Here is a 24,153-nt window from a genome sequence, read left to right as displayed (position 1 = left end):
TCTGTGCTGATAGCTCAGAGCCTGGAGCCTGCTTCAGATTCTGTGTCTCCCTCTGTCCCTGCCCCTCCCCCACTCTCTCTCTCTCTCTCTCTCTCTCTCTCTCTCTCTCTGTCTGTCTCTGAAAAATGAATAAACATTAAAAAAATTTTTTTAATTGTTAAAACAACAACAAAAAAGAACTGACTCATCTTTACTGCTTGAGATTTAAATTCTGGAAACCAAATTTTCATGGCTTCTGAAAATCTCCCTCTCCCTCAAGCTTGAAGAGAGGCTATTTTGAACTATCAGCCGAAGAAAGTCAACTTGTGGTGATTTCAAAGGTGTGTCAGCCCAGCCAGAAGATAGATTCCCTTCATTCCCTTTACATCCTTAGTAATTGAATTCCCCTGTTTAGTTTATGGGCCTTTTCCCCCTTGATTGTCCTTGTGTGGGTGACAGATACAGATCAACACGGGGCTGGAGGCTGGAAGAGTTAAGTCGAGGAGAGTGGCCCCGAAGGAAACCAAACGGAAGATGTACAAACCAGGCATCGAAATTAATACACTCTAACTTGTAATAACATTTGTGTAGTAATAATATTCCTTTGCACTTTAATATTCTATTCAGCCCCTTTAAGAGATTGCCCTGGTGCTTAATGAATGACCAATGCTTATTAGGTTAAGTTGTATTTGAGCTGGCCTGTGCTGCTCTGGTTCAAGTGATTTAATGGGAATTATTTAATAGGTATTATTAGGATAATTAGAAAATGATCACAGTTAGGCAATAATATTGAGCTATGAAGGTTGTGAATAACCAAATTTAGAGACAGGCCTGAAAACATGAGTAGTCTGTGACAGTAATGCAAGGCTCCTCTAATAATTACGTGCGCCAGCCTGAAAGGCTCTTTTGTTCCTAGGAGTTATTCATTAGGCGGGCATTGAATTAGAGGAACATGCGGGGGTGCAGGACGGAGGGCAGTGATGGCTGATGAGCAAAATGAAGCTTTGATGAGCTCCTAATTGTCGTGACAACAATTCCTTCTTTCTTTCTTCCCAACAGTCAGAAATAAGCTCCTCCACCCGCGGGAAGGGTTGTTCCCCATTTTGTTTTCAAGGAAGGGGAAACAAAGAAAAACAAAAATCCAACAATCCACCCTAGATGGCAAGTCATGATTGTAGGGTGTGTGTTGGGAGGTGGGGAGAAGTGTCATGGATGGATGTCCTTGAGGCATGGATTCCCCTGGTGGTCCTAGGTGCCCAGAGTAAAGGACCAGGATATGCAGGGGCCTGATTGCCCTGGGCTCCACCCCCTATGAGGAAAACAAGCCAAGCATTGCCAGCCCCTTAGATTCTTCTTGGTCAAGGCACCTTACCTACTGATTTCTTATCAATGAAGTGGTCCATGTTAAGTGCTAAGGCTATGGAATTTCCCAATTTTGCAGGAGACCACCATTCAGATTTAGATGGTGTGGATAACAGAATCTGTGCTTTCTTTCAATGCCTGGAGGCAGGTGAAATCTGATGAAAACTTGAGAGCAGCTTGGAAGGAGAAAAGATTTGTCCCTAGGGGAGGTATATGGGAATTAACTTTGCCCTCACAGTGTTACCAACTTTTGGGGAAGGTTTACCAGCTGGTTGTCTTCATTGAGCTTCTTGCCTTTTTTTTTTTTTTTTTTTTTTTAAGAGCCAGATGGCTTCCCTTCACAAAGATGGAGTTTACAAAGAAATAGCCAGATGTGTGAGGCTGCCAGTAGGTGGCAGCAGGAGCACATGTTATGAAAACCTAGCCAGGAAGAGGGAAGTAGTTTGGCTTGCACTCTGTGGTTTTTTATCTTGGCTGCTGCTGAGGAACAGAAGGAATAATACTTTCCTTGAAAATATAACAATGAGGTGTCCTTAAAAGAACACAGACACCGGAATCAGACACTTGTGAGTTTGAAGCCCGATGCCATTCATAGAAAATGGCCAAGAGTTAACAAGAGTCCAAAGCCGACGGCTAAGCAAGCAAGGAATTTGGATGGGTTTGCCACAAGTCTATGTGCCGCAAGTGAACAGTGAAATCCAGTCCATCAGAGCATGGGAGTGTTTTGCTCACAGCCCAGCAAACGGCAGGAAGGCAGCATGGTACAAGTTGCCCCAGACCCAAGTGTCACAGAGTGACCTGCTAGGCCTAGATGGTAGCTGTGTACCCAGTGGACTGTGCCACGGCTCAGGAGCTCAGGGGAAGGTACGTGGCAGCCTTTACAGAAAGCACTGAGCACGCCAGCCCCTTTCCCTGGAAGCAAGAAGTTGTGTAGCAGTCATGCTGTGGTATCCTGACCTACTTCTCAGAATCGCCTACTTGGCTGGTTCCAGGAATGTCTCAGGGCTGGAGGATGGTTAGGCCCTGTAGTATGGCACTCCCAGCAAAGACATGCCGGGATGCTCGGGGTCGACTGCATATTGCCTTACTCAGCAAATAAAAATCATCCGCTTATTATGGTGTTCATCTCTGCTTCTGGCCTCCGTGGCCACTCTGTAGAAAGTGAGTGGCCTTACAACAAAGATGGGCCCACTGAGGGTGAGACTGAGATTCTCTTCCTGAAGAAGCCTTGGGTCCACTGCATGGATTCCAGGGGCATGGAGGTCTCACATTGCCTTACACACAAAAATTACCATGAGAGCAGCAAGAAATGCATTTTATATCACAAATTGGTACATGTAAATATATAACTGAAAAATTCATCAGGAAATAATACTGAATTTTGCTATATATAAAAGACTAGTACTTTCCATTCTATCTTATTTTTAGTGCTTATTCTGACCCATAAAGTTAATTTTGCAACCCTCAGATTTAAAAAAAAATCACGGTCATAATGATTTTACCTGGAAAAACATTTGAAACTAGATTACCAAATGGCCGACTCGGCCAGATGCAGAATGCAGTTCCCAAGAAGCACGGAGCAGCAGAACTGTGGACTAGATACTACAAAAGCCCGTTCACTACAACAAGTATACTTTCAAAAACATTGCCAGGCTCTCTCAAGTAAGTGAGGTAAACCTCTCTGGGCCAAGAAGGACAAGGATGAGAAGAAGAAAAGTATGCTGAAACTTCCATGTGCCAGGAAGGGAGGAAGCTTCAAAAAGAAATCCAGGGTTGCCTTGAGGATAAATATCAGTGGTTTTAATGGCTAAGCCTTGGGACTAAAGAAAAGTAGGGAAGCTAACCTCAAAGTATCCTGCATTGTGCCAGTTCTTTTAACTCCCTGGAAAACAAGGATAGATGCTCTGTGAAAGAAACCATGCTTCAGTTTATGCTCTCAGGCTTCAGACAAATTAAGTTCAACAAATCATTAAATGATAATAAGTAATCGTCCAAAACACAAGGAAGTAAGCCACTAAGAATGGCAAAAACAAGTTTCAATGGCCGAGAACTTCCACTATATTACTTATTATATACAGAATATACTATGTCTATATGTCAAACATTTACAGAAATAGATTGCACATAAAAATGAGCAAGCAAAAACAAAAAACACTACCAAAGTGAACAGACAACACCACCTCCAGCTTGACCAACCGTAAGCACAGTCAAACTTAACATCATAAGCTTCCTGCTGTGATGTACCGAGAAAGACGCATCATCACTTATGCAGCAGAAATGCTCAACCTGAATTTAATAATAAGAATAAAATCCGACAATTGCAGAGTGAGAGACAATCTGCAAAATAACTGGCAAATGTCAATGCCATAAAAAAGGGGAGGGGTGGAATCTAGGAACTGTTCTAGGTAAAAGGAGACTAAAGGAACATAACAACTAAATATAATGCTTAATCCTTTAGGTTTAATTTTTGTCAAATAAAAAGTTGAGGGGAAAATGGCTAGGCTTTTTTTTTAAATAATGAAATGAAGAGCCTGGAAATGAAAAATGCATTCATTGAAATTAAAAACTCGATGAATGTACTAAATAGCAGTTTGGACACAGCAGTAGAGAGAATTAGTGAATTGGACAATATATCTGAGGAAATGAACCAGAATGCAGCACAGAGAGAGAAGGAGATGGAAAATATAAAGGTGTAGTTTGTAGCCATAGAAAATAAAATGAGAAGATCTGGTATATGTTCAATTGGAGTCCTGGAAGGAGAGAACAGAGAAAATTGAAGATGTGTATCATTTGGAGAGGTAATGGATGAGAGATGATAGCAAAGCATTTAGAAAGGGTCTGGGGCCCAACGAGTGGTTTATAAGTGTTAGCTTTCTTTTTTCCCAAATGAGTGAAAGACATGAATCTACAGAGATTCCAGGATACAGAAATCAGGATAAATTTGAAATATGTCCACCCTTACTTGGCACAATGAGTGAAAATGTAGAACATTGAGGACAGAGATGATCTTAAAGTGGACAAAGAGTAAAGATAAGTCACCTTAAAAGGGAACAAAATTTTTACTAACAGCCCTGTTCTCAAAAGCAGTAATGGATGTTACAAAACAGGGAAGTAATAGTGTCAAACAGCTGAAAAAAATAACTCTCAAGCTAGAATAGTGTACAGAGAAAAAAGGTATTTCAAGAATAAGTGCACAATAAAGACGTATTAATTTTTTCTCGAATAGAGTTAACTATGTATAAACAAATTCCTATAGGGGGGAAAAGATACACAGAAGGACAATCTATAATATGAAAGAAGAAATGGTGAATAAAAAAATAATAAACATGCAAGTAAATCATTGTCAATATAAAATAATATGGATTTTTATTTTCATGTATTTATTTTTAAAGTTTATTTATTTTGAGAGAGAGAGCACAAGTAGGGGAGGGAAAGAGAGACAAATAGAGAGAATCCCAAGCAGGCCCTGTATTGTCAGCATGGAGCCTGAAGCAAAGGCTCGAATTCACGAACCGCAAGATCACGACCTGAGTGGAAACTGAGTGGGATGCGTAACCGACTGAGCCACGCAGGCACCCCCATATGGATTTTTAATATGGATTTTTAAAACATAGAACTGAAGCACTGGACTAAAATAGAGGTTAAGTTTGGAGTTGAATGATTGGAAGTCAAGAGTTCCAGGGCCCTTATGTTGTTTAAAAGAAGGCTAAGATATTAAGTTTAGGCTGTTAAGGTATTAAAAACACCTATTTATGTTTTAAATGTAGTCACCCAAAACAATAGAAGTAAAATGTATAACATCCAAATCTGTGGAGGAAACAAATAATATTAATATTAATATTATTTATATTAATTACATATAGTATAATTATGTATATTAATATTATTTATAATAAATAATAATCAGCCAAACAAAAATCCCAACTCAATTCTAAATAAAAATAAAAGAGCATTCTAAAAAGATAAAAAGCACAAAGTAAGACGTAGACACAAGTCAAATATGTCAGTAATCATCATGAAAGTTAATGAACAAGACAGTGACATGCTGTTTAGCAAATCTGCATAAAACATTAATACACAAAAAGTTTTAAAGTAAAAGGATGGCAAAATATATGCTAATTAAATGAAGCTGGAGGTAATGCATTGTGTTTAAAATCCTCCATAAAAAAAATTTAAGAAATGAGAAAAAAACTGGAGGTAATTATATTAAAAGCAGATAAAATAGCCTTTAATACCACAATGATGATTAGGAATAAACAGGGTTGCAGCATAATTTTCAAATGATCAACTTACTAAGAAGATATCACAGTTTTAAATGTGTATGTGTTGACTCTAGCAGGCTCAAAATATATAAAACAAAAAATTATAAACTACAGGGAGTAATTTCTGCTACCGTGGCAGGAGATTTTAGTATATCTTTTAATGATTGTCAAGCAGACAAAATATTAGTGCAAATGTGAACAATGTAACTAATAACCTTAATTTAAAAGACATTTATAAAACCCTGTACCTCCATATTAGAGAATAGTATATTCTTCTCAAGCTCAAATGTGATTTATAAAAATTAACTCTATTAGTTGATAAATCTCAGAGAACCTAAATTATACAGACCTCTTTCTTTTTAAAAAAATTTTTTTTAATGTTTATTTTTGAGAGAGAGATTGCAAGTGGGGAAGAGATAAATGGAAAGGAGACACAGAATCCCAGGCAGGCTTCAGGCTCTGAGCTGTCAGTACAGAGCCTGACGCAGGGCTCTAACTCATGAACCCCGAGATCATGACCTGAGCTGAAGTCAAACTCCCAACCAACTAAGCCACCCAGGTGCCCCTATACAGACCACATTCTAAAATACAATGTACTTAACTTATAAGTCAATATCCAACAAATATTTTTTTTAAACCATGCATCTAGGAAGTTAAAAGATAAATTTCTCATGGATCAAAGAAAAAATCAAATGGCCGTTTCTAAAAATAGGTAGGAATTTAAAATGTACTAAATATGAAAAGGAAAACAGTAGATCAAAACTCAGAGGTGCAGTGAAAAGTGGTGTTGAGAGGTATTGCCCTAAATACTCCTTTTAGAAAAGAAGAAAGGCTGAAAATTAATGAGTTAAGTGTCCAACTTAATTTAAAAAAAGAAAAGGAAGCCTAATAAAGAAGATAATAAGCAGAAGTAAATGAAATAGAGAGTCATAACAACCTGGAGAGGATTAAGCAAGCCAAGTGTTGGTTCTTTGAAAAGACTAATGAAAAATTAGAAGCAATGATATTAAATTGATTTTTAAAAATAAAATAGGGGTTCCTGGCAGGCTAAGTCCATTGAGCGTCCAACTCTTGATTTCAGCTCAGGTCATGATCCCAGGGTGGTGACATCAAGCCCCACACTGGGCTCCGTGCTGACAGCACAGAGCCTGCTTGGGTTTCTCCCTCTCCCTCTGCCCCTCCCCCCCCCCTTGCTTGCTCTTGAAAACATAAAATAAAACAGAAGATAGAAATAAATAAATTAGGAATGAGAAGGGCAAACAGAACCACAGATATAGCAGATTCCCAAAAAAAACCAAAAGAATATAATGAATATTTAATGCAATGCAATTAATTTTAAAATTTGGCAATCTAAGGGTGATTTAACAATCACCACATTAAGAAATGAAAGAGGGAAACCATATGGTCTTTTCAGTATAAGAAGAAAATATCATTTGACAAAATTCAACACTTGGGACAAAAACTTTCAACAAAAAAGGATTAGAACAGGATAGAATGTTCTTAGTTTGAAGAATATCTTCCAAGATGCTGCAGCAAATACCACTGTTGGATGGTAAAATATTAGTAGCATTTCTCTAAAAATCAGAAATAACAGAAGAAGGCCTACCATTAACTCTTCTATTCAACATTGTACAGGGAACCCTAGCCAGTGCAGTAAGACAAGGAAAAAATGGCATAAGGTTTGGAAAGGAGGAAACAAATTTGTGTTGTTTCTCGATGATAGAATCATCCATGTGAAAAGCACCCCAAATTGCACAAATAAATTATTAAAAATAAGAAGAGCCTATATGACAGTGATTGGGTATAAGCTTAAAATAGAAAAAGCAATTGCATTCCTAGATCTCAGCATAAAGCAATTAAAAAATGAAAGAAAAAAGATGCCCTTACATTAGCATAAAAACATATGGCACCTAGGAGTAAATCAAACAAAAAATGTATACAACCTTTATGAAGCCAATTTTAATCCTTCACTGAAAACCACCAAGAGACTCAAACATAATTTCACATATACAAAAACCTGATTTAAGCCTACAGTAGCATGCAGATATATAGGAAATAAGTGATTCTCAGACAAGTGATTTTCAACAGAGGAAAAAAATTAAATTGCGCTTTACATCATCCAAACAAACCAATTTCATAAAGATTAAAGTTTTTAAAATTAATTTTAGTTAATTTTTTAATGTTTATTTTAGAGAGAGAGAGAGAGAGAGAAAGTGGGGGAGGGGCAGAGAGAGAGGGAGACACAGAATCTGAAGCAGGCTCCAGGCTCTGAGCTGTCAGCACAGAGCCTGACACAGGGCTCGAACCCACAAACTGTGAGATAGTGACCTGAGCCGACTGAGCCACCCAGGTGCCCCCAAAGATTTTAATATGAAAAATGAAACTTGAAAAGTTAAGAAGAATCTTTTTGACCTCAAGCTGGTAGTCTGTAGACACTATAAGGGACAAGATAAGCCACTAATTCAGAAAATACATTTGCAACAAACATAACCAAAAAAGAATCAGTATTCCAGAATATGTGAAGAACCCTTAAAAATAAGAAATAGGCAAGCAAATGTTTGCCTTTATAAAAATAGGCAAATAATAAAAACATATCATGCTCATTAGTAATCAGGAAAATGCAAATACAATGAGAAACGCTTTCAAACTATTAAATTACCAAAATTTATAAAACTTGATAATACTAAGTGTGGCAAGGTTAAGAAACAAGGGGTACTTTTTATTCAATGTTAGTGGGAATGTAAACAGTCATAGCTCTTTGGAAAATGCTTTGGCTTTCTGTTTTCTGTGAAACTGACCATTTGCATACCATACTAAGGAATTTTATTCGTCAGTGTGTATTCCAGAGCAAAACATGGAGAGGGACTTAGACAGCAATCAACAGGAAAATGGGTCAATTATGGTATGTTCAAAGATCCCCCAAAGTGATTTTGACTCTTGAGGAAAGGCAGATTCTAAAAAAAAATTGTTGTAAATTATTCCACTGAAAGAAAGGAAATTGAATGGAATGATTCCATTCAACTCATGTTTATTGAGTGTTGTGCCAATAGAAGTCAGTGTGGCTGCACAGGTTACTCTCTCATGGACCACATTTTAGAAGGACACATAAGAGAGATTAAAAAGGGGGCATGTAATGTAGGATTAAAGTGGGTATCATGCAGCAAAGAGGCTCACTCTGAAAAAAAAAAAAGAATACTCTAAAGACAGCAAAATAGTGCCTTTAAAGCTGTTTCTTTTGGATCGAGAACAAGGAAAGGAGAGACCCAGGCAGATGGTGTAATGTTACAGGATGAAAAAAGACAACTCTTTTCCAACTCTCAGCATTTATGTTTTCTTTATCGAGGAAAATAGTCCTCCATCTAGAAATGTTAAACACATCTAGAAGAGGGAGTTGAATCTGAAAGAGAAATCTAGGTGAGAAAAATGAGAGAGCAATGAATTTAGGTTTCTTTCATGGAGAACGATGGCACGTATACTAGTCTTGTTGGGTGTGGCGTTCCTCAACCAGAATTTGTTGAATGAACCAAATTAACCAGTTATTTCAACATGGCGAGATATAACCTCGGTCTTTGAAAACTCATGGCGAATTCCAGAACCAAAGACTAAAGGCCAGTCTATTTTCTGTGTTTCACTTCACATAGGAAAGAAAGAGGAGTTCTGATCCTTGTCAAGATTCTAGGAAGGATTATTAAAGAAACTGTGAATATTTAGAAAGAAACTTAGCGATTATGAGAAGCCACTGGTGTTTACTGAGAAGCTGTGAATAACAAATGTCATTTCCTTTTCTGGGTGGAGCTGTGAGGTTTGTAGTGCCAGTGGACACAGCAGACGTTGTGAAGCTTGATTTCAGGAAATTATTTTACCGAGGCTTCCTGTAACAGCCTCATGGACAAAATATAGAAATGTGTGCTGGGTGATAGAGCGCATTTAGAGTCTGTAGACCAGCCTCACCCAAAGCCTGAGCAGGGTCCCTAATGATGGGCCAGATGGCTCTGTTCTTGGTCCAGTCCCATCTGACATTTTGGTTTTCAATATCGCATAAAGGTCCAGGATGCCCATTTATCAATACTGCAGAAACCCCAAAGCTAGAACTGTGTCAGCTGGAGGAAATATTCGAAAGATTTCCCCATGATGGAACAAAATAAACAAGATGATAGTTAACAAGATACATATACAGTCTTGCATTGGGTTAAGGAAAAGCTGAGTTGCACAAACGGAGCATGAAGTCGTCAGACTTCACCAGCACTCGTGTGGAAAGGCCACGCTCGTTTGCAAGGTAGGAAGAGCCCGGTGCAGACACAGCTGCCAAAAGACCTCAGCAACCCCAGGGCTCAGACAAAGGTGCAAGAAGATCTCTCCCCTCTGAACTGTTGGTATTTTGTTTGATTCTGGACAGTCTTCAGGTTGCATCCTGGAACACCAGAGGGCAAGTGGAGGTGGGCAGCCCTCTTGTGACACAATGACAAATGACCTAGGGGTGTTGACTCTGACAAAAGAGCACTCTGAATGCCTTCTGAGTGTTAAGTGTTCTCTGTTTTCCCATGGAGGCAAAACTGGACTTGGCAGCTGGCGGCCAGCCCATCAAAGGCCAACGGAAAGAAGTTTTCTATACTTGGGAGTACAGAGCCCCGCAGGGATTTCCACCATCACATGGAGAGTTATCACAGAGGCTGGAGAGGGAAGGAGGTAGAGGGAATCCCTGGAACAGATTACCCACGAAGGTTCTTTCATCGCTTATGTCATATGATTTGAATAATGACCATTACCATTTATTGAGCTTAAACTGCGTGCCAGGGCTGGGTTAAGGTCTTTGTGTACACAGTCAATCCCACTGTATCTTCATAACAGATGAGGAGACTGAGGCTCAGGGAGGCTACAGTATGTGTTCTTAGCCCACATGGTAGGAGGTGCAAGAGTGGAAGTTTGATCCCAAGTGTAAAGTAACTTTTATGCTATAGATGATCTCTGGTCCATATACCTTATTCTTTCATTTCTGTCTGTGTGGCCATAGCAAGGGGCACATTATCTTCTATTTGGCTGTGCGGCGTTGGTGTTCCCCACTGAACTGCAAGTTCCCAGTTGCCTGTCGTCCAAGACACCTAAGGAAGAATAACATTTGGCTATTTCTCTCCCCACCCCTCTTTTAATCCTTCCTGATTAAAACTTCACTTAGATCATGCTACTCAACCACCTACCTTTAGTGTCCTTTTGTGTTCTACAGCATAAAGTACAAGAGTCTCAGCATGACGTTCAGGGACCTCTAGGATGAGATGCTCATACACTCCCAGACCTCGCCCTCTGCCCCGCCATGCCCCCTTAGTCCTGCCTGATCTCTGTCTCTACCACTTTCTGTTCCATTCCCTTGTCTTTGCTGACATTGTGTCTTCTTGGAAATGTCCTCTCCCATCCTCATTAGTTCCTCTCCAAGTGTTATCCATTCTTCAACACCCCGGTTCAAGCACCACACTTCTTGGAAAGCCAACCTCACATCCTGACCGGGAAAACCCTCCCCTCTCTATATTCCCAGAGTGCTTTTATGCTGCTTAGTTGTGGTTAAGAGTTTTCTAATGTTCTATTTTATTCTAGCTCTTTAAATCCATCTGCTCCAGAAGATTCTCTAGAAAAAATAATAAAGAGAGATGGCAGGCCTTATGCTTTACTATCTCCAAATTTCTCATCACATGTAGCATTATCTGTCACTGTATCCCCATTACCCAAAGCGGTACCCAATACCTATTCAATAAGTAGGTGTTATTGGATGAGCAAATGAATTTATGCATGAAGGGACAAATGGATGCATTCATCAGAAGTCCAGATCTGCCTTGTGGTACCAATTTCCCCTAAATTGTATAATTTGGTGCATTACACATGAATCTCTCCGGACCCAAATGTCCATATCAACAAAAAGGTGGTTAAGAAGACAGGGAGGAAAGGGAACTCATTTTTATGAATGACTTGTTACGAGCAGGGCAACGTGTCAGGCGTGTTACTTGCCCTACAAGCTTATGAGAAGGAGGGAAGGAGTGAGGGGGAGTGGGGAGTGATACAAAGAAGTGAAAAGCTCAGGATAAAGCTCACTAGGGTTCAAGCCCTGGTTCTGCCACTTAATAACTGTGAGCTTGGGAAAATTGAGCTTTTAGACCTCTGTTTTCTCCAGCTATCAAGTGGTGATTATAAAAGAATCTACTGGTGAGTTTCTTATGAGGTTTAAATGAGATGTCCCATATATTGAGGTTCCTGGGTGGCTTAGTCGGTTGGATACCTGGCTTCAGCTCAGGTTGTGATCTCGCGGTTTGTTTGTGGGTTTGAGCCCCACGTTGGGCGCTGTGCTGACAGCTCAGAGCCTGGAGCCTGCTTTGGATTCTGTGTCTTCTCTCTCTCTCTCTCTCTCTCTCTCTCTCTCTCTGCCCCTCCTCTGCTTCCTTTCTGTCTCTCTCTCAAAAATAAATTTAAAAACATTAAAAAAATAAAAAAATAAATGAGATGTCCCATATAATGCACAGAGCCCACTGACTGGCATGTAATCACCAGTCATAATATGTCATAATAAATAGTAGCTTCTCACTCTATTATTTTTGTGTCTTTTTAAAATATTTTTTTAAATGTTTATTCTTGAGAGAGAGAGGGAGAGAGAGAGAGAGAGACAGTGGAAGAGGGGCAGAGAGAGAGAGAGAGAGACACAGAATCCGAAGCAGGCTCCATGCTCTGAGCAGTCAGCACAGAGCCTGACACAGGGCTCGAGCCCACAAATCGGGAGATCATGACTTGAGCCAAAGTTGGACACTGAACCGATTGAGCCACCCAGGTGCCCCTCCTTGTGTGTCTTATTGTTCATTTTAACCAATTAAGAAGCAAAGGCTCAAAGTCACACGTATGTTTTGTCTGCACTATTTTCCCCCCCTGCCTATGGGATACTCCACTATAAATCCTTCTAGAATGGCCATGAGCCACAATACAGCCTGTGTTCTCATTTCAGGGTGAAATACTAAAAAGCCATCTCCACGTTCCTGCTTCTCAAATATGCTTAGATTTTTAACATTTTATTATGTAAACATTTGACATCTAACATTGTGCATCCAAAAGCAGCATCAGTTTTTCTCATGGTTATTCTTAGGTTTAATAAAGGTCATAATCTAGGGGTGCCTGGGTGGCTCAGTTGGTTAAGCGACCGACTTTGGCTCAGGTCATGATCTCGCGGTTCGTGGGTTCGAGTGCTGCCTCGGGCTCTGTGCTGACAGCTCAGAGCCTGGATCCTGCTTCAGATTTCTGTTTCTCCTTCCTCTCTGCCCCTCCCCTACTCATTCTCTCTCCCTCCCTCCCTCTCTCTCTCTCTCTCCCTCTCTCTCTAAAATCGACATTAAAAAAAATAAAATAAAGGTCATAACCTAAGTTATAAGAAGATATGAATAGAACTTTCCCAGTGAGACTCAAAACTAGTAACCTTTTTCCCCATCATTTGGCTTTTCTTTGTGTAAAAAATTAAGATGCCAGTCACCACTCCTCTATAATTAAATGTGGTGTGAGCTTCTCTGCCCCATGAAGGGAGCCACACCTCACCTGAGCACCCAGTAATCATTGGATTTGGGGAAGGAGAAGGAGGAGGAGATAGTAACCAGCAGAGTTACTAGGGTTTTCTTTGGTGGAGATTTTGATGCATCAACATACAGAAGTTTGGGGCACCTGGGTGGCTTAGTCGGTTAAGCGTCCAACTTCAGCTCAGGTCATGATCTTGCAGTCTGTGAGTTCGAGCCCTGCGTCAGGCCCTGTGCTGACAGCTCAGAGCCTGGAGCCTGCCTCAGATTCTGGGTCCTCTCTCTCTTTGCCCCTCCCCTGCTCAAAAAGAAATAAATATTAAAACAATTTTTGTTAAAACATACAGAAGTTTTACCAGTAGACAGGAGAAGTTTCATTTATGGCAGGACATTATCGAGATTATATGAACCTTGGAGCTGAAGTATTCATGCCCTAAATGTCCAGGAGGACGGCCCCCAGAGCATGCACAGGTGGGTTTTATTTTTCACGCCTGCAACCCGAGGCATCAACAGGCCATCAGGGGGGCTGCCGCCTGTTGAGACTTTTTCTGCTACAAACATGGCCCACCAAAGTAGCTCCTAAGCAGGTTGATCATGGGGAGAAAAATGCCAATCTAACCCATTTGCCGCTGATTTCTTAAGCAGATTCAGGCACACAAGATGAAGCACAGCTTTTGCAGGAATGGTTTAAGCTGGTTCTGGAGAAGAATAAATTAATGCGATATGAGTCGGAGCTACTGATCATGTAAGTAAGGCAACACAGATAACAGCGAGTCCTCAAAGCAAAGGGGGTGGGAGTGGGGTGGCTCACCCTCCCGGGTTGAAGTCCCAGGAATTTTTCTCCTTGTGCATACAGAATTGTGATTGAGGCAAATTGATATTTGGTGCCTTGCATATCATGCTGGCATTAGTGCAGAGAATCTTCAGTTGTCTGTTCCCTCTGTGGAGTCCTATGGCTAAAACAGACCTCAAGTGATGGGTCTGGAGCTAGAGGGCATTTGGATAAGGTATTTTCAATCCATCCTTGTCCCCGAGACCAGTGGGGGAGGGGGGGCCACCTGCAGTCACACACCTGCAATAGGGAAGCTTGTGTCTGGGAAGAGGCTGGGGAGATCTGCTTGGCCACTTCCTTGTGGCTTTAACATACAAGGACTGAGACCTCTCTGGCTGTCCTCTCTGAATAAGAGAGCAGGAGAACCAGAAAGTAGAGGTGGATGTCATCGTACTCTGAAAGAGTTGAAGGTCACTCAGCATGTGGACATATCTTTTGGGGGTAACCATTCAACCCACTGCACTAACCAGACCCCAGAATTAGACATACTCATCTATGTAGTTACAGAAAGTAATGGACCCACTTGCTTCTTGGGGGCAAGACTTTTACCCTAGACCAATGTATCTCAACTGGGGGCAATTTTGCCCCCCCCCCGGAGGATATTCAACAATGTCTGGAGGCATTTTTGGTTGTCATACCTAGGAGGTGCTACCTGTGTCTAGTGAGTAGAGGCCAAGAGTGGTACTTAACATCCCACAATGCACAGGATGCCCTGTATCCCCCGCACCAACTATTGAAGTAAAATGCCCATAGCATCAAGATTGGGAAATCTTGCCATAGACCTATGGCAAGGCTCAGAGTAATCAAGAACACAGGTCTGCTGCAGGCAGGCTAGTCCCAGGAGAAAAAGGGTGTGAGCTAAGTTCACCTAGTCTCTTCCCAGATTTACCTCTCCCAGGTTGAGAGTGAGTAGGAGTGGGGAAGGAGACTAAGAGTTCTACTCATTGAGCTTCAGGGACATGGAAGGAAAGTCCGGGAAGAAAGCATCCTCCTTAGTAACTATTTTTTCTGTCACTATTTTTCAAGTTGATACACATGCTGAGACTCAGAGCAACACTTACCCATGCCCGCCTGACTGCAAAGCCTTTTCTCCCCAACCATACCGTCTGCCTGTGGACCAGATCTGAAGTACAAAGTTCATTCAACAAAAATGTATCCAACACATTCTGTGTGCCAGGAACTGCTGGGTAGTATGGAAATAAAAATGAGTGAGGCCACAGTCCCTATTTTCGAGGATCTCATGATTTTAGGGGAGAAAGACATGCTAACACACAGCATGCTAGCAATAGAAAACATGGCAAAAGCTCCATGGAAGTTTGTAGAAGGAGCATTCGGTGCATGGGCTCTACCTGTGAGAGTCTGAAAGTCAATGACTGCTGCTGTTACTGCTTAGTGACCAGCTTCCCTAGTTAATCTGCTGCCAGGGGGAACCTTCGGCTCCAAAAGAGGCCAGAGGGAAGCTCAGGCAGGTGAGCTAGACAAAAGCAGGAATGGTTTAAGCTGTTAAAGGATAGGTTTTAGTTTAGAGGAAAGACCTGGATGAACAGAGAGAACCATCTTGGATAACCGACTTGGGTGCTTTGGGAAAGCAGATACCAAGACAAGATTGGAAGTCCAAGAAATGTACTGGGATAAAGGGAAATAGGAGGGGGAGTAAGAGGCAAGTCTACAGACCCTCTTTGGTCCTGATACCTGTGAAAGGAGAAGGGGAGGAAAGGGAATTGAACAGAGGAGCCTGAGATGGCCCTGTAGCCCTGAGAACATCTTAGCCAGGCCAGAGGGAGAACCAGAGCAGAGATGCCATCAGAGGAGTCCAACTCCAGTACTACCGCTGTGCTCTGACATTGGCTTGGAGCTGCCTGGGGACAGTGTGGCCACAACATGACACTGAGTGGATTCTGCCTCAGCAGTCAGCTTGCTGTACTCTGCCCAGAAAGTTCTCTCTTAAAGGAAGGCTTGAGTGGTACACTTCCATTGACTATCAGAGCGGGCCAAGTGAAGTTCAGGGTCAATCACAAAAGGCAGAATATTGACCACGGCAGGGACCTTGACCCAAGTAGTAGTAAAACTAAGGGCAGCAACGACAGGGCAAAGCAAAGTGTAGCAGATACCGATGCACGCCGTGGTAGGGTGCAAGTGAAGGCCCCATGATGTCAAACCGAGGGACCTATTCTCAGCCCTCACCCTCTTCCAAGTCCCTGTAGCAATGAATCCCCTCGACCTCTCTCTTCTCTCTCAAAACTTTCTCCTCCTGGTTCCTGTGATGCTGAATTTCTTGTTTTAATTGCTTCTCAAAGTTTTGATTGCTTCCTCCCTGGTGATATCTGTTTTGTTTGACTTCCACATGTGGGCATTTCCAACCTCGTTGTCTTCAAATTTTTCTTCCTCTGTAGTCTTCCTCTGAGGGATCACATGACTTCACCCACCCCCTCTGATCCCTGTGACCTCTGTTTGTGGTCCTCATTCTCCTGAGAACTCCAGAGTTGGGTTCCCAAAGCTCTGGGGAACCTCCACATTACACATGGCCTAGCATGTGGGCGCCTTGCACACACGAGGGATACACATGGAATAGCCCCAGGCGTTGAAGGGTTGAGAAGTTCCAAACTGACCTTTACCAAGAACTAACTTCTCTTCTTGACTTTGCTGCTCCTATTGGTGGAAACACAGAGACCCCAAGTGTCCCTGATCCCTCTTTCCACATCTCCTACAACCAGATGGACAGCGTCTGAATTTTGTTGCCTCCACATGGACACAATGGCTCTCTCCTGCCTCCTCTTCCTTGTTTTGCTCTTTATCACAATCAGGGATTTGGGAGTTGTTAGAGGTGATACTTGAAGTCCCTTTGCCCCTAAAAGAGAAAAGATTTTCAGATTGTCATTGCTTCTCTCCTGGATTATACTAGTCGTTTCTTGACGATGCATCCCCAAAGGGCGGCCTGAGTGGCCTTCCAAACACCCACTGAGATCACATCACAACCTTCAGCGGCTCCATGGTCTTTCCAGTTCGGCATATCCCAGCAGTCCTTCTGGGCTCCTTCAGCGACCCCAGTAGTAGCAGAACTTTCCGTTTAGAGATATTCCAAGACCTCAGTTTTAATGAGAAAAAAAAAAAAAGAAGAAGAAGAAGAAGAAGGCAGTAGCTGTAGTCAGTGAGCTTCTATTTCTAGGCAGATCGTCAGTTTTTACAAGGTCTGAACATTTTCTCATCTCCAGGGCCCAAGAATTAGAACTGGAAGATCATCAAAGCAGACTGGAACAGACATTAAGAGAAAAAATGCTCAAGGAAGGTGAGTACGATGACATGTTTGGGGCCCCTTGTTAAAGACATTTTTCCCCCGAGAGGCCCTTGCACAGAGCACCCTGCAAATCCCAGAGTGGGACGCTCTTCCTGTCTTGTGCAAGCAGCCTGGAGGCAGAACGGGAGGCTGGACGGGTGGAAACTCACCACCTGCCCAGCAAGTCGCTTCTGGCTTTGTTCACCTGGGCTCTGAGGGCAGCAGTTTACTCCATCCCATGAGCTAACAGAGCAAAACCATTCATTCGCTTTCCCATTTATTCAGTTAAGGAGTATTTGCTGAGAGTCTAGGGGGGCCCTGGCAATAGGAGAAGAGCACCCCTGCCTCGTGGTCTCACCGGGGAGGCCAACGTGCAAACTGGTGTTTGTAGTACAATGAGATGAAGGCCAGGACACAGATGCTTTGGGAACACCAAGGAAGGTGGGCCTAGTTCTGCCAGGCACCATAGATGGCACAGGAAATACCCTTCCCAGCACAGGCCGGACCAGGTCAACACAAATGAGAAAATAATTTCCACCACAAAGGAGGGAAAGCTGACATAAATTCAATTCACATGCTATACTGATTTATGCATTCATTGGTTCCAGCCCAGTAAGACGCCGTTTTGTGGCTGTGTGTTCATGGGACCAGATCCACGCATGGCTTTCCTACACTTAGGCCTGGGTCTAAAAGGACAAGTTCAACAATTTCTTTACACCTCATGGACCAAACATACTTACCTATGGGGTTGCCTGGTACAGGGCAAGCACCTGATAAATATTAGACGTCATCTTTATGATTGTTTTTACTTAGGCATCTTATCCCCATTTTACAGTTTAGAAAACTGAGTCTCGGAACTTAAAAAGTATGTGCAAGGTAAGTAGTGACAGGACTAAGATTCAGGCACAGACTCCCAAAGAGGGTCTCCTATTCCTTCCCACATAGTAATGATTTGTGGACTTTCTTTATAGCAACAAAAAATTCTATTTCTAGCAAAATCTTTATAGGGCTGCACTGTATAGAACAGATAAAAGTGTTATACGTCATTTTTATTTGTCAGAGGGCTCGCATGAGTCCGTTGATGACAAGCCAACATTGAGGGAGGAATGTTTTATTTTTCTGTGTTGATTATCAAATAAGGAGCAACGACACTGGACTATCCCCAGATTAACAGATCATAGAAGGAGTAGGAGTAAGATGGGTGAGAAGCCAGGGTACTCTGGGTTTTCTTCCTCCCTCAAACACAGCTATGTTGAGGTCAGATGATTTGGAACAACCAGGAAATTGATCTATGGAGTGTCAGAAGGATCTCCATGATTGGAGGGAGACAGCGTGCCAGGTACAAGGTGCATGGACATGAACTTGGGGAGAAAGAAACAGCAGTGCCACAGAAGAGAGGGAACCCTTTCCATGGAGAGACAAAAGGAAAGAAAGAGAGAGGGGTTGAGAGAGTCTGGCATCAGGTTTGCACAAGAGGAAAACCGCTCTGGACCAGGGACTGGGGAGCAAGAAGTACTAAGTATAGCAGGGTTTTGTTTTTTTTTTTAATTTTATTTAAATCCAAGTTAGTTAACATATAGTGTAAAAATAGTTCAGGAGTAGAATGTGGTGATTCATCACTTACATATAAGACCCAGTGCTCATCCCAGCAAGTGCCCTCCTTAATGCCCATCACCCATCTAGCCCAACAACGTGGATGGAACTGGAGTGTATTATTTATGCTAAGCAAAATAGGTCAGTCAGAGAAAGACAGAAATCATATGATTTCACTAATATGTGGAATTTAAGAAACACAACAGATGAACATAGGGGAAGGGAAGGCAAAATAAGATAAAAACAAATAAAAACCATAAGAGAGTCTTAAATACAGAGAACAAACTGAGAGTTGCTGGAGGGGAGGTCGGGGGGATGGGCTAAATGGGTGATGGGCATTAAGGAGGGCACCTGTTGGGATGAGCACTGGGTATTATATGTAAGTGACGAATCACTACATTCTACTTCTGAAACCAATACTACACTAACCTGGATTTAAATAATTTCATTAAAAAATAAATTAATTAAAAAGAAAAAACCATAGAGCATAATATCTGATTTATACATCAAATAAAAATTTCAGTTTGCTCTGTTTCTGGATGGTAAAATAAAAACCACCAACAGTCCCCATTAGCCATCTTTGAACCTTTTTTTTTTTTTTAACTTTTACTAAGGAGTGAGGATCATACATTTCTTCATTCCCCTTAGCCGATCTTCCATAAAAGCTCTAGCCCACTAGTTAGCAAGAGAGGGAAAAAAAAAGAAAAAAGAACTTTATTTATCCCTCTCTAGTAGACTCGGTCTGATGCAATAAGTTTAACCATCCCTGTAGCAATGTTTAGTCTCTTTGGGATGAAAATGTTCAGCCTTGGAGATGGCCAGCTTTTCCTTCTGCTTTCCTCCCTAAGGACGGGTAGCAGGGAGAGGCAGGTTTTGTGACTTCGCAGCAGTAGGTATCTGCGTTGGTTGCTCTGATTCACCGAGTCCCCACCCAGCTGTGTCCCATCATCCGGCTGCCACTCTCTCTGCTGGCATTTGCAAGCTGAGGTGTATGGCTGGCATCATCCATAGCCTGGCCACTCCTCAGCATGCCTGGAGCCTGGTGGCAGTCCCTGCCTTACTCAGGCTCACCTCAGCACATCCTCCATTCAGCTTGTCCAGACAGTCTCCACCGTGGGACCACGTGACTCCTCATCGCGGGGGAGCCCTCTGGGAGGCTCACTGGCCAGCTACCTTTGGTAGCTCTAGGGCTGGTGGGCACTCTTAAGCCCCACGGCTGCCACACACAGCAGATTGGGATCCGGGGAGCCACACTCAGACCCTTCTCTGCCCAACCACCACATACTGCCCTATGTTTATGCAGAAGGCACCCTTCCAGCTGGCTTCTTCCCAGAATTCCAAACAAGGGGCTGGGTAAGAATCCTTGAGCCCCCGGTGTTCCCATCAAATGGTATGACGTTTCCTGGCCCAGAACAGAGAGGCTAGAGCTAACCCTCTGCTTCTAATCGTCTCTTGCCCATAAAACACGAAGTACCGAGGGAATGGTGTTTTTCTATTTCCCTTTTGTCATATATGCCTTCTTCCTGACCCCATCCTCTGAACTAAGACTCATGTGAGAAACAGTGGCCCTTCTTTGCTCCAGGATCAGGCTCACCACCTAGTCCCTGGCATGTTAAAGGGAACGGGCTCAGGTATTTATAAAGTCGTCTCCCAAGGCAACAATCTGGTTGACGAGACTTAAATCTGCCTTAAAATCTATTTTGATTGTCAGAAAATCATTACTACCTGTTTCTTATCCCTTCCCTTCCTTTTGTAGCAATCTTATGTCCCCCGGGGCAATGGGATGTGTCAGGCCAATTAGGAAGAAGTTCTTGTACTCTTAAGACAAAAGAGAAAACATGTTCACAGTCTGGAGACACCGTCCCATTGGCCAACCAGAGCCTTATTTTGCTTCTGCCTGGTCTCTCCTCAAAGGGCTGCAATTTGTCATTAACTACAAAAAAAAAAAAAAAAAAAGAAAGAAAAAAGAAAAGAAAAAAAGGATCGTCAACTTTGAAGTCCTAGCCCCTGATGCAGATGGTTTGTTTAGAAACTTTTCTCATAGATTCCTTTGTTGTAGTTCAGACATGTTTAGGGAAAACAGCCTTCTTGTTGTTCCGTTGGTTTCTTTTTTTTCTTGCAGGGGAGGGGAGGCTGGAGAACTCTGTGGGGCCTGGCTGATATTCTTTTCCTTACAAAGGGATTTCCCCCTGTTTGCTTTGTATATACTCTCAAGATGAAAACTGAGCTGACTGCAGCACAAAGCACCCTCCTTGCTAATCTGTGGCTGCGAGAGAGTTCCCTGGTGTTAAATTCATTTCCTTGTTTTCTCCATGGAAATTAGAAGACAGAACAAGTCCGAAACAATCAAGAATGCCCATGCCAAGATCTCTCCCTCGGCCTGAATGTTACCTGAGGCCCAATGCTTGCCGTTTGTTTGTTTTTTAGAGAGCCAGAAAGATGAGAGCGATCTGAACGAGGAGCAAGAAATACTCAGCGAGATGATGCAAGTAATTGAACAAAGGGACAGGCTCGTGGACTCCTTAGAGGAACAGCGCATAAAAGAAAAGGCTGAAGACCAGCACTTTGAAAGCTTCATATTCTCCAGGGGCTGTCAGCTGAGTAGGACGTGAGCAGCCCAAGGCGCTGGCCCTGGATGCTGGCTGAGGATCAGGCCGGGCACACCTCACTCACTCACGGTTCCTTTGGCAGGATTTGCCATACGTGGAACTTAAGTGATGCCCTATTGCAATTTCTTCTTAAAATTCTCCCATATGGAGTACAGCTGCCCAAGACCCTTCCAGACATTATAATGACGAATAGACAAAGATGGTTAGGGAATTGGCAGTCACTTTGGCACGTCTCACATTGGAAGTGACCTTGGCAGATGACCAGCATTGTTTTCCCTGGAAAGTGACACAGGGATCGACTTTCCTGCTGTTTTTATCATTTATCTCCCCAATTCATTGAGTTACACATCTTAAGATTTTTACAAAGCTGCCGTTTCATTAATATGTCCATATTTGCCCTTTTTTTTTTTTTTTTTTTTCCTGCATGGATGACCGGTTTCCAAATGTCAGAAAGAAGCAGCCACAGTTTAAAGATTAGGTTAATATTTAAAAATTGTGTTTCCAGAGAAAGAGGAGAAACCTTGAGATTACTGATTACATAAAGCAAATAACTCATATAGCAGGTGTTAATTCAATCCAGGGTGAATTTAATTTACCAGTTGTATTTATAAGCCTTAATATAATATACATAAGAAATGAGAGTTTAATACAACATTTGAGCCTTAATTTCATTTTAAAAAAAAAGAGAGAAGGAAATCAAACTTTAACTTCATACTGGCAAGACTATCAGTGTTCACCAAATACTGCAGGCTTCGAAAAGCTTTTGTTCTCAGAGTCCTCTCCTTACTGGCCCCGGAACACAGTGAAAAGTGTTTCTCGAAAATGAATCATTTTCCAGTGCATTTTTATAACCGTTGGTAATGGCACTGAAAACACACACACTCGTGATCCAAGGCGAAGAAGGCTTCCCGGTGACAGCCTTCTCAGGTCCAAAGAGAAGTGTCTCCAGCGCTCTCTCCAGGGACTCCCTGGGAACTCCACAGGACAAGGACAAAATCACTTCTGACTTCACCCTAGAGCTGAGTGCAGTGACCCCATTTACCAAAGGCAGTGATCAAATCCCAAACTGGGTCATGGATTTTTTTTTTTTTTAAGTGACATTTTCAATGTGAAAAGAAAGCCAGGAGATGGAATTTGTGCACTGACAGGAGATTCCTGGGTCGTTTTGATGGTTCATATGGGAACCAAAGAAAAGATTTTAAATAGTGATCTGTTGTCATAAAGTATTTGATTGTTTACAGTCAATGGGATTCTTTGAAGAGTCAGCCTGTTGCTGACAAGAGACAGACTGAGGAACTCTTTGTTATATGTTTGGCCTCTCTCATTTCTGCAAGTGTGTAAATGTGTCATTGAACAAAAGGTGCTTTGCAACAGTTGGCTCTTGAGACCTAACTCTCCTCAGTTCATGTTGACCATGAACCACTGCTGTGTGAGGTGCTGTCTATGTGCACCAGTCTGGCCAGCTGATAAGCCAGAAATCAGAAATGTAACTGGATTTCTCAAGTGCGCCAATGTTTTGGGCGGTATTAAAATGCAACCTTTCCATGGCAGACCAAATTCCGAAGGTTGTAATTCTTTTTTCCTTCCTTCTTCTTCCTTTCCCCTTTTTAAAAAAAAGAGTCAAATCTTCTGGTGCCTGGATTCTATTGGGGAATATGTGCAGGCATCTATCTAGCTGTCAAAACTATGCCATTTATGGCTATTTACCTCTTCTTATTTATTTATATATTTGGTGGAAATTGCTAATACAGTTTCCTCACAATTCTGATTTTCCTGTATTGTAACTCGGAGAAGATCTATTGGCACTAGGGGGTATCGGTATATAAGCTATTTAACATACAAGTAACCCAGATGTTTGGGGCAGTGAGCTAGTTGTATAGTATTAAAGATTTATGGAGATAGTTAAAGTAATATTTTCGGCCTTCAGGCATTTAAAATAAGACTCTGGATACTCAGGAATTTTAATTCATTTAAAGAAAAAGATCTAGAACTTCTGTTTTTATTCTAGAATATTTAGAAGTATTCAAACCCAGTGTTTTCTGTCAGTTCTATGAAAGCATGCTGCTTGCGACTTGCATATGTTTAACGTGATGCTTACCTGTGTGGTGTCTGGATTGTTTTGATACAAAAGAATTTATTGCCACTTATTTTTGATTTGTTCTATTTTCATCTAAAAGAAAGATCCTCCTGAGGGGGCCAAGAAACACCTTCTTTCTGTTAATAGATGAGAAAGGCAATTTGTTCATTTTCTCTTTCAAAGACCATGTTCTGGAGTTGAAGGCTGAGTCTTACGTGGCCCGGTTGAAACACACGCTCATACCTAAGAGCCTTTTACTTACGCCGGCTTTTTACCAGCACGTAAAACCATTTCAATGGACATTTCCAAAATGACACAAATATTGTAGCTGTTGAATTATTTTGAACAATTCCATTCCTATTCACAATAAAGAATGTTCTAAGACCGTCAAAGTGTAAAATATTGTACATTTGAAAGACAGTTTCTTTATGCAGTACGGGTGGGATTATGGCGAAAACACTTCTTCGGTCCCATAAAAGTATACTTGTGATCAAAGCTGGACAAGTTAGGACTCTGAACGAGACATAAAGCCCCAGCTCCGGGTCGTATTTTATAGCCAGTCTCACACAGCTTCTAAGTTAAACTAAAGGGCTCATGTTAGTTGCTAGTTTAGGATTTTACATAAGTTGAATC

General features: G+C 41.9%; 1 protein-coding gene across 11 annotated transcripts in view; it reads left to right on the top strand.

Annotated features, from left to right (window-relative positions):
• The window catches only part of MICAL2 (microtubule associated monooxygenase, calponin and LIM domain containing 2), a 224,413-nt gene extending 200,501 nt beyond the window's left edge, over positions 1–23,912 (top strand). For 10 of the 11 annotated variants that reach the window (XM_040456850.1, XM_040456854.1, XM_040456852.1 and 7 more), the window contains 3 exons: positions 13,778–13,880; positions 17,180–17,253; positions 21,262–23,912. In XM_040456850.1, coding sequence (XP_040312784.1) covers positions 13,778–13,880; positions 17,180–17,253; positions 21,262–21,446 — 362 coding nt within the window. In that variant the 3' untranslated portion in view covers positions 21,447–23,912. The remainder of the gene's footprint in view (positions 1–13,777; positions 13,881–17,179; positions 17,254–21,261) is intronic. The other variant, XM_040456845.1, reaches the window with a different exon arrangement.
• Positions 23,913–24,153: the final 241 nt, after the last annotated feature.

Source organism: Herpailurus yagouaroundi, unplaced genomic scaffold, assembly GCF_014898765.1.
Source record: "Herpailurus yagouaroundi ecotype Mexico unplaced genomic scaffold, PumYag 218, whole genome shotgun sequence".
In the NCBI taxonomy this organism is placed as follows: Eukaryota; Metazoa; Chordata; class Mammalia; order Carnivora; family Felidae; genus Herpailurus; species Herpailurus yagouaroundi.
The sequence above is the reverse complement of the archived record's forward strand: the minus strand, read 5'-3'. Positions and strand labels throughout refer to the sequence as shown.